We start from the raw sequence: 14,530 nt of genomic DNA, 5'->3' as shown, positions 1-14,530 counted from the left end.
GACCCAAACACCCTTTCCCAATAAACTGTGCAATGTACATATCCTCATATCTGTCCTCTTGGGTTCTTCAAATTTCTATGAAGGGAGTTTCACGCACATCCAATATAATAACCGGAGCTAGACTAAAAGAAGGTCCAATACATAGTATCCTCTCACTTGATGATATGTTGATGAAGCTTAGGTGATACAATCATCAAGTATTCCACTCTTCCACTAGCTCTAACCTCTCCCTTCTCTCTCCAGCCCAGTTGGAGTTTGTGCAGATCCTGGTGATCGTGGTGGTGATGATGGTGATGGTGGTGGTGATCACATGCCTGCTCAACCACTACCGCCTGTCAGCACGCTCCTTCATCTCCAGGCACAGCCAGGCTCGCAGGCGCCAACTACCACTGGCCTCAGTAAGTACTCTACACTGACCAGGACGCAGACTTTACTCTACAGCCTCCACACAGACCAGGGTGGGGAGTCTACTTTACAGCCTCCACACAGACCAGGGTGGGGAGTCTACTTTACAGCCCCCACACAGACCAGGGTGGGGAGTCTACTTTACAGCCTCCACACAGACAAGGGTGTAGACTATTTTACAGCCCCTATAAGTACTTGATAATTACATCTCACTGACCAGGGAATATACTTTACTTGACAGCCGCCACACAGACCAGTATGCAGCCTTAACCAGTGCTTCCCAAACTGTGGGTTGGGACCCACTTGTGGGTCAAAGCAGGGAAAGAGATAAAGGTCTTGGGATACACATTTTGGTGCATTGCACATTTTCCGGATTGACACAACACTTTCAGTGTTAACTTAAAGCTGCAATATGTAACTTTTTGGGCGACCTGGGAAAATTCACATAGAAATGTGTATTATAGATCTGTCATTCTCACTGAAAGCCAGTCTAAGAAGCTGTAGATCTGTTCTGCTACTTCTATGCTTTTGGTTTTCTACACCAGCTTTAAACAGCTGAAAATACAATATTTTTTGGTTGTAGAAAATATATTTCACAGCGGTTTAAATTGTGCAATGATTCTCTACACTATCTTACATGTTTTGTCACATAAACTAAAATTAGGCGAACCATTACATTTTTTGCAACCAGGAAATGGCAGTACTGTTTCTGCATAGTGCATATTTAAATAACTATACCAGATATAAAGTATGCAGAAAAGATAATATACATTTGAAGTCGGAAGTTTAAATACACAAATTTCTTGTTAACAAACTATAGTTTTGGGAAGTCGATTAGAACATCTACTTCGTGCATGGCACAAGTAATTTTTCCAACAATTGTTTAGACAGATTATTTCACTTATAATTCACCGTATCACAATTCCAGTGGGTAAGACGTTTACATGCACTAAGTTGACAGTGCCTTTCAACAGCTTGGAAAATTCCAGAAAATTGTCATGCTTTAGAAGCTTCTGATAGGCTAATTGACATCATTTGAGTCAATTGGAGTTGTACCTGTGGATGTATTTCAAGGCCTACCCTCAAACTCAGTGGCTCTTTCCTTGACATCATGAGAAAATCAAAATAAATCAGCCATGACCTCAGAAAAAAAATTGTATACCTCCACAAGTTTGGTTCATCCTTGGGAGAAATTTCCAAACGCCTGAAATTACCACGTTCATCTGTACAAACAATAGTACGTAAGTATAAACACCATGGGACCACGCAGCCATCATACTGCTCAGGAAGGAGATGCGTTCTGTCTCCTAGAGATGAACGTACTTTGGTGCGAAAGTGCAAATCAATCCCAGAACAACAGCAAAGGATCTTGTGAAGATGCTGGAGGAAACGGGTACAAAAGTAACTGTATCCACAGTAAAACGAGTCTTATATCAACATAACCTGAATGGCTGCACAGCAAGGAAGAAGCCACTGCTCCAAAACCGCCATAAAAAAGCCAGACTACGGTTTGCAACTGCACATGGGGACAAAGATGGTACTTTTTGGAGAAATGTCCTCTGGTCAGATGAAACAAAAATAGAACTGTTTGGCCATAATTACCATCATTATGTTTGGAGGAAAAAGGGGTAGTCTTGCAAGCCGAAGAACGCCATTCCAACCATGAAGCACGGGGGTGGCAGCATCATGTTGTGGGGGTGCTTTGCTGCTTGAGGGACTGGTGCACTTCACAAAATAGATGGCATCATGAGGCATGAAAATTTCGTGAATATATTGAAGCAACATCTCAAGACATCAGTCAGGAAGGTAAAGCTTGGTCGTAAATGGGTCTAACTGACCTAAGACGAGGAATATTTACTGGGAATAAATGTCAGGAATTGTGAAAAACTGAGTTTAAATATATTTGGCTAAAGTGTGTGTAAACTTCCGACTTCAACTGTATACTCGGTATATAATATACTGAGTATACCAAACATTAGGAACACCCTTAATATTGAGTTGTACCCCCCCTTTTGCCCAAAATATCTTGGAACTTAGCTTCTTAGTCAGATTTGTTATATGCGTTAGGAAGGATAATTTGCTAAAATAACTAACGAAGTGAACAATAATGGACTCAAAATTGAACCCTGGCGAAAACCTTTTTGAATCAAGAAATTCTGATTTAACCCCACCTATCTAGATGGCCTGAGTTATGTCGCTAGGATAATTCTGAAACCATAAACAGGCTTGTATATCCCAGGCCTACTCTTGATAATTTCTTCAGCAAAACAGAATGATCAACAGTGTCGAACGCCTTTGACAGATCAATAAACAAGGCAGCACAGCTCTTTTTAACATCCAAGGCATTGACAAGATCATTAGCAACTAGCGTGGTTGCTGTGGTAGTACTATGCCCAGGCAGATATATATATATTAAGAATACAATTATCAGATAAAAAGGATGAAGTTGTACATTAACCATGTATTCAAGAGTTTTAGCTTAACAAGGTAGTCTTGAAATGGGGCGATAGTTTTCAAGATCATTTGCATCACCACCCTTATGGAGTGGCAGAACATGTGGATTTCCAAGCTTTTGGAATACTTCCTGATAATGTTATATTGAAAATGTGGGCTGCTGAGCCAGCAATAAGGGGTGTTGCAGACCAGGATCCAAATTATTAGCCCCTGTGGATTTTTTGGGGTATAATGTTAACAAAAAAAACTCCTGACTAGCATTTTCAGTATCATTCAATAGATTTTCACCAATCTACATCCAAACTACTCTTCAAGAGCTGGCTTTGAAATATATTCAAATATAAAGCCTGCAGAGATAAAATGGCGATTAAATGCATTAATGATATCAATTTAGTCAGTAATAGGGCCAGAATCTAAATTAATTTATTGGGGGAGAGAAGAGGGGATACAACCCTTCAGTCATTTAACAGCTTTAGCTGGGTTCCCGGTACATTCAGATAGTATATTAACATAATAATCTGATTTTGCTTTTTTAACTAGTTTTACACACAGATTTCTCAACCGCCTAAAAGACTGCCAGTCTGTGTCTGGGAGTCTGTGAATCTAGCTTTGGCCCAGGCAGCATCTCTGTTGTGTATGACTTCAGATAGCTCTGGACTGAACCAAGGGCAAGATTCAATTTTTCTTGTTCACATTTTTTTTTAAGGGAGCATGTTAATCTACAATACAATTGAAAACATTTGAGAAGTGGTTAAGAGCCAACTCTGGGTCAGGTATAGATGCAATACAATCAAAGTCACCAAAATAAAGGTCAAAAAAGGCCTGTTAATTAAAATGTATCTTGTTGATAAAACAAGGTTTGGATCAAGGCGTCCATATATCCCTGACATATATTATAGGACAGTGGTCACTAATATCCAAAGCAAATACCCCACTCCCAGCGTATTTCTCTGCAGTGTTTGTAAATATGAGGTCAATCAAAGTCGAGTTTGTAGGGTCCTTTAAGTTTGGATGAGTGTGCTTTGTAATCAGCTGGGTCAAATTTAGATTAGTACAAAAATCATTTAGACAATCAGCATTCTGCGTACTCCATGCAAGATTAAAATCTCCAGCAATCAACACCTCCGGTGTAATAGAAATGGCAATTAACTCAGTGAGTTTGTTTAGTACACATTTTTTTGGCGGAAGGTGGATGATAGATTCCTATAACTGCAGATTTAAAGCCAACAATTCAAATAGTTTAGGACTAGAAGTAGCCTTTAACAGAGACACACAAATAAGATTATTTGTGTAAATAGCAACACCACCACCTTTGCCTTTCCTATCATTCCTAAACACATTGTAACCATGCATAGCAACATCATACACTGCTCAAAAAAATAAAGGGAACACTTAAACAACACAATGTAACTACAAGTCCATCACACTTCTGTGAAATCAAACTGTCCACTTAGGAAGCAACACTGATTGACAATACATTTCACATGCTGTTGTGCAAATGGAATAGACAACAGGTGGAAATTATAGGCAATTAGCAAGACACCCCCAATAAAGGAGTGGTTCTGCAGGTGGTGACCACAGACCACTTTGCAGTTCCTGTGCTTCCTGGCTGATGTTTTGGTCACCTTTGAATGCTGGCGGTGCTTTCACTCTAGTGGTAGCATGAGACGGAGTCTACAACCCACACAAGTGGCTCAGGTAGTGCAGCTCATCCAGGATGGGACATCAATGCGAGCTGTGGCAAGAAGGTTTGCTGTGTCTGTCAGCGTAGTGTCCAGAGCATGGAGGCGCTACCAGGAGACAGGCCAGTACATCAGGAGACGTGGAAGAGGCCGTAGAAGGGCAACAACCCAGCAGCAGGACCGCTACCTCCGCCTTTGTGCAAGGAGGAGCCGGAGGAGCACTGCCAGAGCCCTGCAAAATGACCTCCAGCAGGCCACAAATGTGCATGTGTCTGCTCAAACGGTCAGAAACATGAGGTCAGACTCCATGAGGGTGGTATGAAGGCCTGACGTCTACAGGTGGGATGTTGTGCTTACAGCCCAACACCGTGCAGGACGTTTGGCATTTGCCAGAGAACACCAAGATTGGCAAATTCGTCACTGGCGTCCTGTGCTCTTCACAGATGAAAGCAGGTTCACACCGAGCACTTGTGGCAGTCTGGAGATGCCGTGTAGAACGTTCTGCTGCCTGCAACATCCTCCAGCATGACCGGTTTGGCAGTGGGTCAGTCATAGTGTGAGGTGGCATTTCCATTCATAATTTTTGTGTAATTTTGTTATCAGCACATCCAACTATGTAAAGAAAAAAGTATTTAATAAGAATATTTCATTCATTCAGATCTAGCATGTGTTATTTTAGTGTTCCCTTTATTTTTTGGAGCAGTGTATAATCAACTCATACACCCTGTACCATGGAATCGGAACATCAAAAATCTCTTCCCAGCTATTTAGCAATCCTTATGGCACAGCTGTCAACATCCTTGTCCTCAAATGAAATTGGTATTCCTGTTTATGCTATTTTTATTCCTCTGCCCGTTTTGATCCTTTATATTGGGCAGACAGACCAGTTCTAATCAAATGTTATTTTTCACATGAGCCGGATACATTACCATGAAATGCTTACTTGCATGCCCCTAACCAACAATGCAGTTCAAGAAATAGAGTTAAAACATCGAATCAATCCAAAAGTAACACAATAAATGTACAAAACAATAATGATGCTATATACAGGGGGTACCGGTACCTAATCATTGCAGGGGTACGGGTTAGTCGAGGTCATTTGTAAAGTGACTATGCATAGATAATAAACAGTGGGTAGCAGCAGTGTGAAAACAAAGGGGGTGGTCAATGTAAATAGTCCGGTGGGCCATTTGATTCGTTGTTCAACAGTCGTATGGCTTGGGGGTAGAAGCTGTTAAGGAGCCTTTTGATCCTAGACTTGTTGCTCCGGTACCGCTTGCCGTGTGGTAGCAGAGAGGACAGTCTATGACTTGGGTGACTGGAGTCTTGGACCATTTTTTTGGGGGGGCCTTCCTCTGACACCGCCTGTAAAGGTCCTGGATGTCAGGAAGCTTGGCCCCAGTGATATAGTGGGCCGTACGCACTACCCTCTCTAGCGCCTTATGGTCAGATGCCGAGCAGTTGCCATACCAGGTGGTGATGCAACCGGTCAGGATGCTCTCAATGGTGCAGCTGTAGAACTTTTTGAGGATCTGGGGACCCATGCCAAATATTTTCTGTCTCCTGAGGGGGAAAAGATGTTCCATGTAGCCATGGCTCTATGTAGTACTTGTGCGCCTCGCATAGTCTGTTCTTGACTTGGGGATTGTGAAGAGACCTTTGATGGCATGTCTTGTGGGGTATGCATGGGTGTACTAGCTGTGTGCTAGTAGCTTAAACAGACACCTCAGTGCATTCAGCATGTCAACACTTCTTACAAAAACAAGTAGTCATGAAGTTAATCTCCCCTCCACTTTGAGCCATGGGAGATTCACATGCATATTATTAATGGTAGCTCTGTGTACATTTTAAGGTTAGGGAATGATTTGTCCCAAATACAATGCTTTACGTTTTAGAACTATTTAGGACAAACTTATTCCTTGCCACCCACTCTGAAGCTAACTGCAACTCTTTAAGTGTTTCAGTCATTTCAGTTGCTGTAGTAGCTGACATGTATAGTGTTGAGTATTCCGCATAGAAACTTTGGCTTTTCTCAAAGCCAGTGGAAATTAATTAGTAAAGGCAGCCTAGACAGCTGCCTTGAGGAATTCCTGATTCTACCTGGATTATGTTGGAGAGGCTTCCATTAAAGAACACCCTCTGTGTTCTGTTAGACAGGTAACTCTTTATCCACAATATAGCAGGGGGTGTAAAGCCATAACACAAGGTTTGCCAGCAGCAGACTATGATCCATAATGTCAAAGGCCGCACTGAAACAAAACAGCCCCCACAATCTTTTTATCGTCAATTTCTCTCAGCCAATCATCAGTCATTTGTGTAAGTGCTGTGCTTGTTAATGTCCTCCTCTATAAGCATGCTGAAAGTTTGTTGTCAATTTGTTTCTGTAAAATAGCATTGTATCTGGTCAAACACCATTTTTTCCAGTAAAGGGGGCCTTACTATTCTTAGGTAGCGGAATGACTTTTGCTTCCCTCTAAGCCTGAGGGCACACGCTTTCTAGTAGGCTTAAATTGAAGATGTGGCAAATAGGAGTGGCAGTATCATCCGCTATTATCCTCAGTGATTTTCCATCCAAGTTATCAGACCCCGGTGGCTTGTCATTGTTGATAGACAACAATCAATTGTTCACCTCTTCCACACTAACTATACGGATTTTAAAATTACACTTCTTGTCTTTCATAATTTGGTCAGTTATTATTGGATGTGTAGTGTCAGCATTTGTTGCATGTTATGCCTAAATTTGCTAATCTTGCCAATGAAAAAAAATCTTTAAAGTAGTTGGCAATATCAGTTGGTTTTGTGATGAATTAGCCATCTGTTTCAATGAATGATGGAGCTGAGTTTGCCTTTTTTCCCAGAATTTAATTTAAGGTGCTCCAAGCTTTTTGCTATCATCAGATCCGGTGTAGTAGGGTTCTAACTTAATCCTGTATTGACACTTTGCTTGTTTGATGGTTTGTCTGAGGGCATAGCGGGATATTTTATAAGCGTCCGGATTAGTGTCTCGCTCTTTGAAAGCATCATTTCTAGCCTTTAGCTCGATGCGGATGTTGCCTGTAATCCATGGCTTCTGGTTGGGATTTGTAGGTACGATCACTAGGGGGACGATGTTGTCAATGCACTTATTGATGAAGCCGATGACTGAGGTGGCATACTCCTCGATGCCTTTGGATGAATCCCGGAATGTATTCTAGTCTGTGCTAGCAAAACAGTCCTGTAGCGTAACATCCGTGTCATCTGACTACTTCAGAATTGAACGAGTCACAGGTACTTCCTGTTTTAGTTTTTGCTTGTAAACAGGAATCAAGAGGATAGAATTATGGTCAGATTTGCCAAATGGAGGACGAGGGAGAGCTATGTATGCTTCCCTGTGTGTGGAGTAAAGGTTGTCTACAGTTTTTTTTCATCTGGTTGCACATGTGTCATGCTGTTAGAAATTAGTTACATTTGCCTGCATTAAAGTCCCCAGCCACTAGGAGCGCCGCTTCTGGATGAGCATTCCCCTACCTCCTCCCGCTGGCACCTGCCTAGTTTTGGGGTAATGATGTAATCAATTGGTTGTAATCTTGGATTGAGCAGACCTTCCCATACAAGTATAATAACTCCATGAAAGACAACTCTACCATTCCAATTTACAATATAATTTAAAAACAAAATAAAATACCCCTTTCAAACATTCATAAACACAGGTCTTTTATCAACCAGCACATTTGAGGTCAGCCATAATATTTGTTATCTTTTCAAGGGAATTCATTTGGAATTGTAGCCAGCCTTGCGATGCTTGTTTGAAAAAGAGATACTTTGAAAAATGTTTCATTTTCAATTAATCGAAAATGAGACGTGGCAATCTGCACAAAGACAAAAAGGCAATTTTTAAACAATAGATGAGCTTTTCTTAGTAATATACCAATTAGGGTTAAAGTAAAACTTTTGTATACGTGAAGCTTTTAGAGGGAGGTTTAGTGCTGTTATATTTAATAATCTCAACCCACTCAGTTCATATTCATTATATAGATAAGGTACACTTTATTTTGCCTGGTTTAGCATCCCAGATAAAGCGTAATATTTTTTGCTCATATGATTTGAAAAATGAATCACCAGGAGTAGGCAGCGCCATATGTAAGTGAGTAAACTAAGATATGACTAAGGAGTTAATCAGGGCAATATTTCCATCAATAGAGAGGTGTATATACAGTGTGGCAAAAAAAGTATTTAGTCAGCCACCAATTGTGCAAGTTCTCCCACTTAAAAAGATGAGGCCTGTAATTTTCATCATAGGTACACTTCAACGATGACAGACAAAATGAGAAAAAAAATCCAGAAAATCACATTGTATGATTTTTAATGAATTTATTTGCAAATAATGGTGGAAAATAGGCCATAGTGGCGAAAAAATTACAATATAGCAATTAAACACTGGAGTGATAGATGTGCAGAAGATGAGTGTGCAGGTAGAGATACTGGGGTGCAAAGGAGCAAAATAAATTAAATAAATAACAGTATGGGGATGAGGTATTTAGATGGGCTATGTACAGGTGCAGTGATCTGTGAGCTGCTCTGACAGCTGGTGCTTAAAGCTAGTGAGGGAGATATGAGTCTCCAACTTCAGTCATTTTTGCAGTTCGTTCTAGTCATTGGCAGCAGAGAATTGATAGGAAAGGAGGCCTAATGAGGAATTGGCTTTGGGGATGACCAGTGAAATATACCTGCTGGAGCGTGTGCTGCTATGGTGACCAGTGAGCTGAGATAAGGCGGGGCTTTACCAAGCAAATAATTATAGATGACCTGGAGCCAGTGGGTTTGGCAACGAATATGAAGCGAGGGTCAGCCAATGACAGCATACAGGTCGCATTTGGTGACAACGGATGGCACTGTGATAGACTGCATCCAATTTGCTGAGTAGTGTTGGAGGCTATTTTGTAAAGGACATCGTTTAAGTCAAGGATCGGTAGGATAGTCAGTTTTACGAGGGAATGTTTGGCAGCATGAGTGAAAGATGCTTTTTGCGAAATAGAAGCCGATTCTAGATTTCATTTTGGATTGGAAATGCCAGTCTGGAAGGAGAGTTTAGTCTAACCAGACACCTAGGTATTTGTAGTTGCCCACATATTCTAAGTCAGAACTGTCCAGAGTAGTGATGCTGGGCGGGTGGACAGGTGTGGACAGCGATCGTTTGAGGAGGATGCATTTAGTTTTACTTGCGGTTGGAGGGCATGGAAGAAGAGTTGTTGTTATTTGATCTGATTTTTTTACTTAACATTTCGATGGCCATAACGAATAGATATGGTGACAGCGGACACCCTTGTTTAACTGCTCTTGACAATTTAAAACTCTCTGAGAAGTAGCTGGTATTTACTATTTTACATGACTTTTACCCATTATATAAGAGAATCACCAACATTGGAAAAATCTTATAAATATATATTTATAATTTATAAATAAATTCTGTTCTTACTTTATCAAAGGCCGTTTCAAAATCCACTAACACCTGGCCTGACTTCTTAGATGTTTCATGTTGTTCTTTTATCTCTAGTAGCTGTCGTATATTATCTCCAATGTATTGTCCGTGTAGAAAACCGGTCTAATCAGGATGAACAATACCTGGTAAAATAAAATAAAAATTGAATTCTCAGTGCTCTGCATTTCACTAGTATTTTTGCAAAAACATTGCAGGGTAAAAGGCCTCCAGTTTTTTTTAGATAGACTGGATCTTTATATTTTCCATCGGGGGGCTTGTTTTAATAATAGTGAAATCAGACCTTTCTGCTGAGTACCTGACAGACTACCATTTCCATAGGAGTAGTTAAAACAAGCTAACAATGAAGCTTTGAGAATATCAAAAAAGGCTTGATATACCTCTACCGGTATGCCATCAATTCCTGGGGGTTTTCCAGACTGAAAGGATTTTATAGCCTCAAAGTTCTTCATCTGTAATTTAGTCTTCGCACTGATCCTTTTTGTACATTTTGTTAATTTGAATTTTTTTGTATTTGCAAATAATTCCTTACAGTAATCATCATTCAGAGGTTGAGGATGAGACAGAATAGAGAACATCTGCTTCAAATATTTAGCTTCCTCTTTTAAAATATCATTTGTAGAATCATAATAACGAGTATCTGCTAATTATTTTTGGTAGCATTCCTGTGTTGGAGATTCGGGAAGAATTTGGTGCTTTTTTTTCCCATATTCCATCCAGTTTGTTTTATTTTTGTAATAGATTACATTAGATCGTTCTTGAATAAGTTCCTCCAGTTCTTTTTGTTTTTCCTCCAACTTATTTTGAATCTCTAGTATCGTTTTTATTTTGATCTACCTGTACTATTTCATGTATTTCCCTTGTTGGTCTTGGCTCTTTGGACAGAAACTGCTTTTTTTATTGATACATTTTGAATTTAATGACCTCTGCACATACATTTAAAGGTATCCAAAACAATAAGGAGATTTATTGAACCTATATTGTACTGGCAAAATTCAGTTATAAATAATACATTGTCCTCCAGTAAACTTTGATAAAATTTCCAATATTCCTGTCCACGTGGAAATTCTGTAACAGTTATTGTGAAGGCCAATTGGATGATGATCCGATCGCATTCTGTCTCCTATCAATACTTTTTCAACATTTGATGCAAGAGAGAAAGAGAAAATAAAGTAGTCAAGACGACTAGCTTGATTAAGTCTCCTCCATGTATATCTCACTAGGTCAGGGTTTTTTAGTTTCCAAATATCCATTATTTCTGTGTCCATAATATTTGTTATTTCCTTAAGGGCATGGTGATGATAGTTTGTAGCGTGATTTATTTATATATAAATATATATATACATACATGCATACATTTGCAAAAATGTATTTAAATAACAGTTTTTGCTTCGTCATTATGGGGTATTGTGTGTAGATTGATGGGGGGGAGACACGATTTAATCCATTTTAGAATAAGGCTGTAACATAACAAAATGTGGAAAAGGTCAAGGGGTCTGAATACTTTCTGAATGCACCATATATAGAAAAATACACATTTAAAAATGTTTAACAATTGAACAAGATTTGTTTTAGTCGGGGACAGCCCTAGTTGACTCCAATGCTTCCCACAGTTGTGCCAAGTTGGCTAGATGTCCTTCATGTGCTGGATCTTTGTTGATAAACTCAGGAAACTGTTGAGTGTGAAAATCCCAGCAGCGTTGCAGTTCTTGACACAAACAGGTGTGCCTGGCACCTACTACCATACTCTGTTCAAAGAAAAATATTAAATATTTTGTCTTACCCATTCACCCACTGAATGGCACACATACACAATCCATGTCTCAAGGCTTTACAAATCCTTCTTTATTGAAGTGGATTTAACAAGTGAATAAGGGATCATAGCTTTCATCTGGTCAGTCTATGTAATGTTTTGTATACTCGTTTTGATGTCTGGTGTTTCTTTCTTTGTGTGTCTTTGTCAGAGGCTCACGGGAGACAGGTTGTCTGCCACATGTCTGACACATCGCCTAGTGCAGTTATCTGAAGATTCCAAAACCATATGACTGCACTACTGCTTTCTGAATCACCTAGCCTGTGATTCATTCGTTAGGAGATGTGGGGAATGATGCCGTGTGTGCGTGTGTGTTTTGGGCTAGGCAGACGTCTGTGTACTCTGCAGGAGGGGGTATGAGTCAGAGATGACAGAGCTTGCTGTGTCACGGTCAGTGTCTGGCTGTGTGTTTGTTTAGGATTGCTTGTGTGAAGAGCACTTGAACAGTAGATGTAGCTCTTGTCCAATTCACAGCCCATCTAGGTGTAGAGAACAAGGCTCAGATAGAAGGACAGGAAGTTTACAAAGGCACTCTAATATTAGCCCTTGGGTTCTGCCTATTAAGAGATGCTATACAAGTATACCTTACTGGTGGTCCTGTGTAGCTCAGTTGGTAGAGCATGGCGCTTGTAACGCCAGGGTAGTGGGTTCGATCCCCGGGACCACCCATACGTAGAATGTATGCACACATGACTGTAAGTCGCTTTGGATAAAAGCGTCTGCTAAATGGCATATTATAATTATTATTATTATTATTACTCTGTCTGGCTCTTTGGCTGGAAAGGCAAGTACTCCACTTAGTTGCACAACATGGTATCCAGTGAATGATAAATTCTTCTCTCTCTGTCTTTCTCCTTGCACCACGCCATCGCTCTCTCAGGATGGGAGTCTGTGGTCCTCAGATGGCCCAGGGTCCACCAGTGGAATGAGCGAGGTAAGGGGCATTATGGGTAATCTTGTTTAGCCATTAATACTTTACGTCTATAGGGGTCATCCCTAAACCCAGGGACCTAAAATTCATCCCAAATGGGTGGAAATGTATTATGGTTTTGTCCTCTGATATAAGAGCAGAGAGGCTATGGATGTTTATGGATGTTCATAGCAAAGAGATGACAATGATGGTGCTGTATGGTTGTTCGGCCCCCTGTCAATATACTCTCACACACTATTTTTGACACTGTGGATAAAAAGAGTGTTCTGAACAAGAGGACCACAATGGAAATAAGTTGTTCAACTTTTTTTGTGTTATCCTCAATTATTTTAAGTGCATTGCATCCAAATACAAGTTGTCAATTTCATCAAAATAATCACAAAAATGAATGACGAAATATGTGTGTTTTGTGCTAACTTTCCCTCTACTCCTCCCTTACAGCAGCAGGTGTACACCCCCCGGCCCCCGGACCGCGGCCCTTCCTACCTGCAGAGGGAGCGTCTGGCCCGCTTCCAGCCCACCTACCCCTACCTGCCCCATGCCATCATTGACCTGCCGCCCACCATATCGCTGTCGGACGGCGAGGAGCCCCCGCCCTACCAGGGCCCCTGCACCCTGCAGCTTCGCGACCCCGAGCAGCAGCTGGAGCTTAACAGGGAGTCGGTGCGCGCGCCCCCCAACCGCACTGTCTACGACAGCCACCTCCTCGATACCTCCCTGTGCCCGCCGCCCAGCCTCAATGCAGGAGTCAGTGCTACCACTGTAGCCACATCCGCACAGGCCTACTCCAGCCGAGTGGAAGGGGCGCCGCCGACTTATAGTGAGGTTATAGGGCACTACTACCACCCCTCTTCCCTGCCCAGACACCACCACCAGACTTCCAGTGGGAGTGGGGGCATGGGGGGCGGAGGCGGGTTAGGAAGCCCGGGTCCCTCGCTGCTCCATGGGATACTCCAGCAGGCCCACCTGGGCAGCTTGGAGAGCAGGAACGCACGTAACAAAAAGGAGAAGCAGAAGCCTCGGCAAGTGTGACGGCAGTGTTTGTGTCGGCTGTTTTTCTTTCTCTGCGCACTTCAGCTGAACTGTTGGTGTTAGGCAGGGTTGGGGAGGGGAGGTCGACATGGGGTGGCAGGGGGAGGCAGACGCAAAAAAAAGAAATGCCTCCCATCTGAACTTTACCCCCCCGGTAAACCGTCGCCCCTGACTTACTTTGTATAAATATTTACTTGTTCTTTGTTGTCTCCGTGCTTACAGCTTTTTTTCTATACTGACAAATGCGAAAACAAAAAAATAGTTTTTATTTTATTTTGTATTTAGGTTTATTTTGTTTTTGTATCCCTTTTGCATCATTTCTAGTCACTTATCTCCTTGTAGTTTATCCTTAGTTGCTCCCAGAGTCTTTTAGAATGACCAGGTCTTCCTTTTTTTAGATGCAGATGGCTCTTTTAGTGATCCGCCACCTAACCCCGTCTAGCTTTGTGTGCTGTCCGTGTACAGGCTTGTACAGTGCATTGATAGCAATCTTGTATCAGGTTGCCAGAATCAGGCTCTCACGGGTTGCCAGATCGAAGCTCATATGTTAGCCCTAGTTAGCCTCAGCTCATGACCCAGTTGGCCACAGTGTAGACACCCCCGTCGCTCATCAATCCACATCAAAGGGTGAGTAAGCTTAGCGGTGTGGTGGTCAGCGTTGGCATCCATGGAAACACATGATTGACAGCTGACTGGGTCTGTGTATCAACATGTGCACTGGAATAGAGTCCTTTGAG

The 14,530-nt window shown here is 41.5% G+C and overlaps 1 protein-coding gene across 4 annotated transcripts in view; it reads left to right on the top strand.

The window, feature by feature from the left end:
* Nucleotides 1–14,530, top strand: part of pmepa1 (prostate transmembrane protein, androgen induced 1) — a 79,253-nt gene that overhangs the window by 56,271 nt on the left and 8,452 nt on the right. For 3 of the 4 annotated variants that reach the window (XM_046311039.1, XM_046311040.1, XM_046311041.1), the window contains exons 2-4: nt 244–398; nt 12,711–12,764; nt 13,203–13,783. In XM_046311039.1, the coding sequence (XP_046166995.1) occupies nt 244–398; nt 12,711–12,764; nt 13,203–13,783 (790 nt within the window). Of the gene's footprint in view, nt 1–243; nt 399–12,710; nt 12,765–13,202 lie in introns of all 4 variants that reach the window. The other variant, XM_046311042.1, reaches the window with a different exon arrangement.

Source organism: Oncorhynchus gorbuscha, linkage group LG18 (assembly GCF_021184085.1).
Source record: "Oncorhynchus gorbuscha isolate QuinsamMale2020 ecotype Even-year linkage group LG18, OgorEven_v1.0, whole genome shotgun sequence".
Classification (NCBI taxonomy): Eukaryota; Metazoa; Chordata; class Actinopteri; order Salmoniformes; family Salmonidae; genus Oncorhynchus; species Oncorhynchus gorbuscha.
The sequence above is the reverse complement of the archived record's forward strand: the minus strand, read 5'-3'. Positions and strand labels throughout refer to the sequence as shown.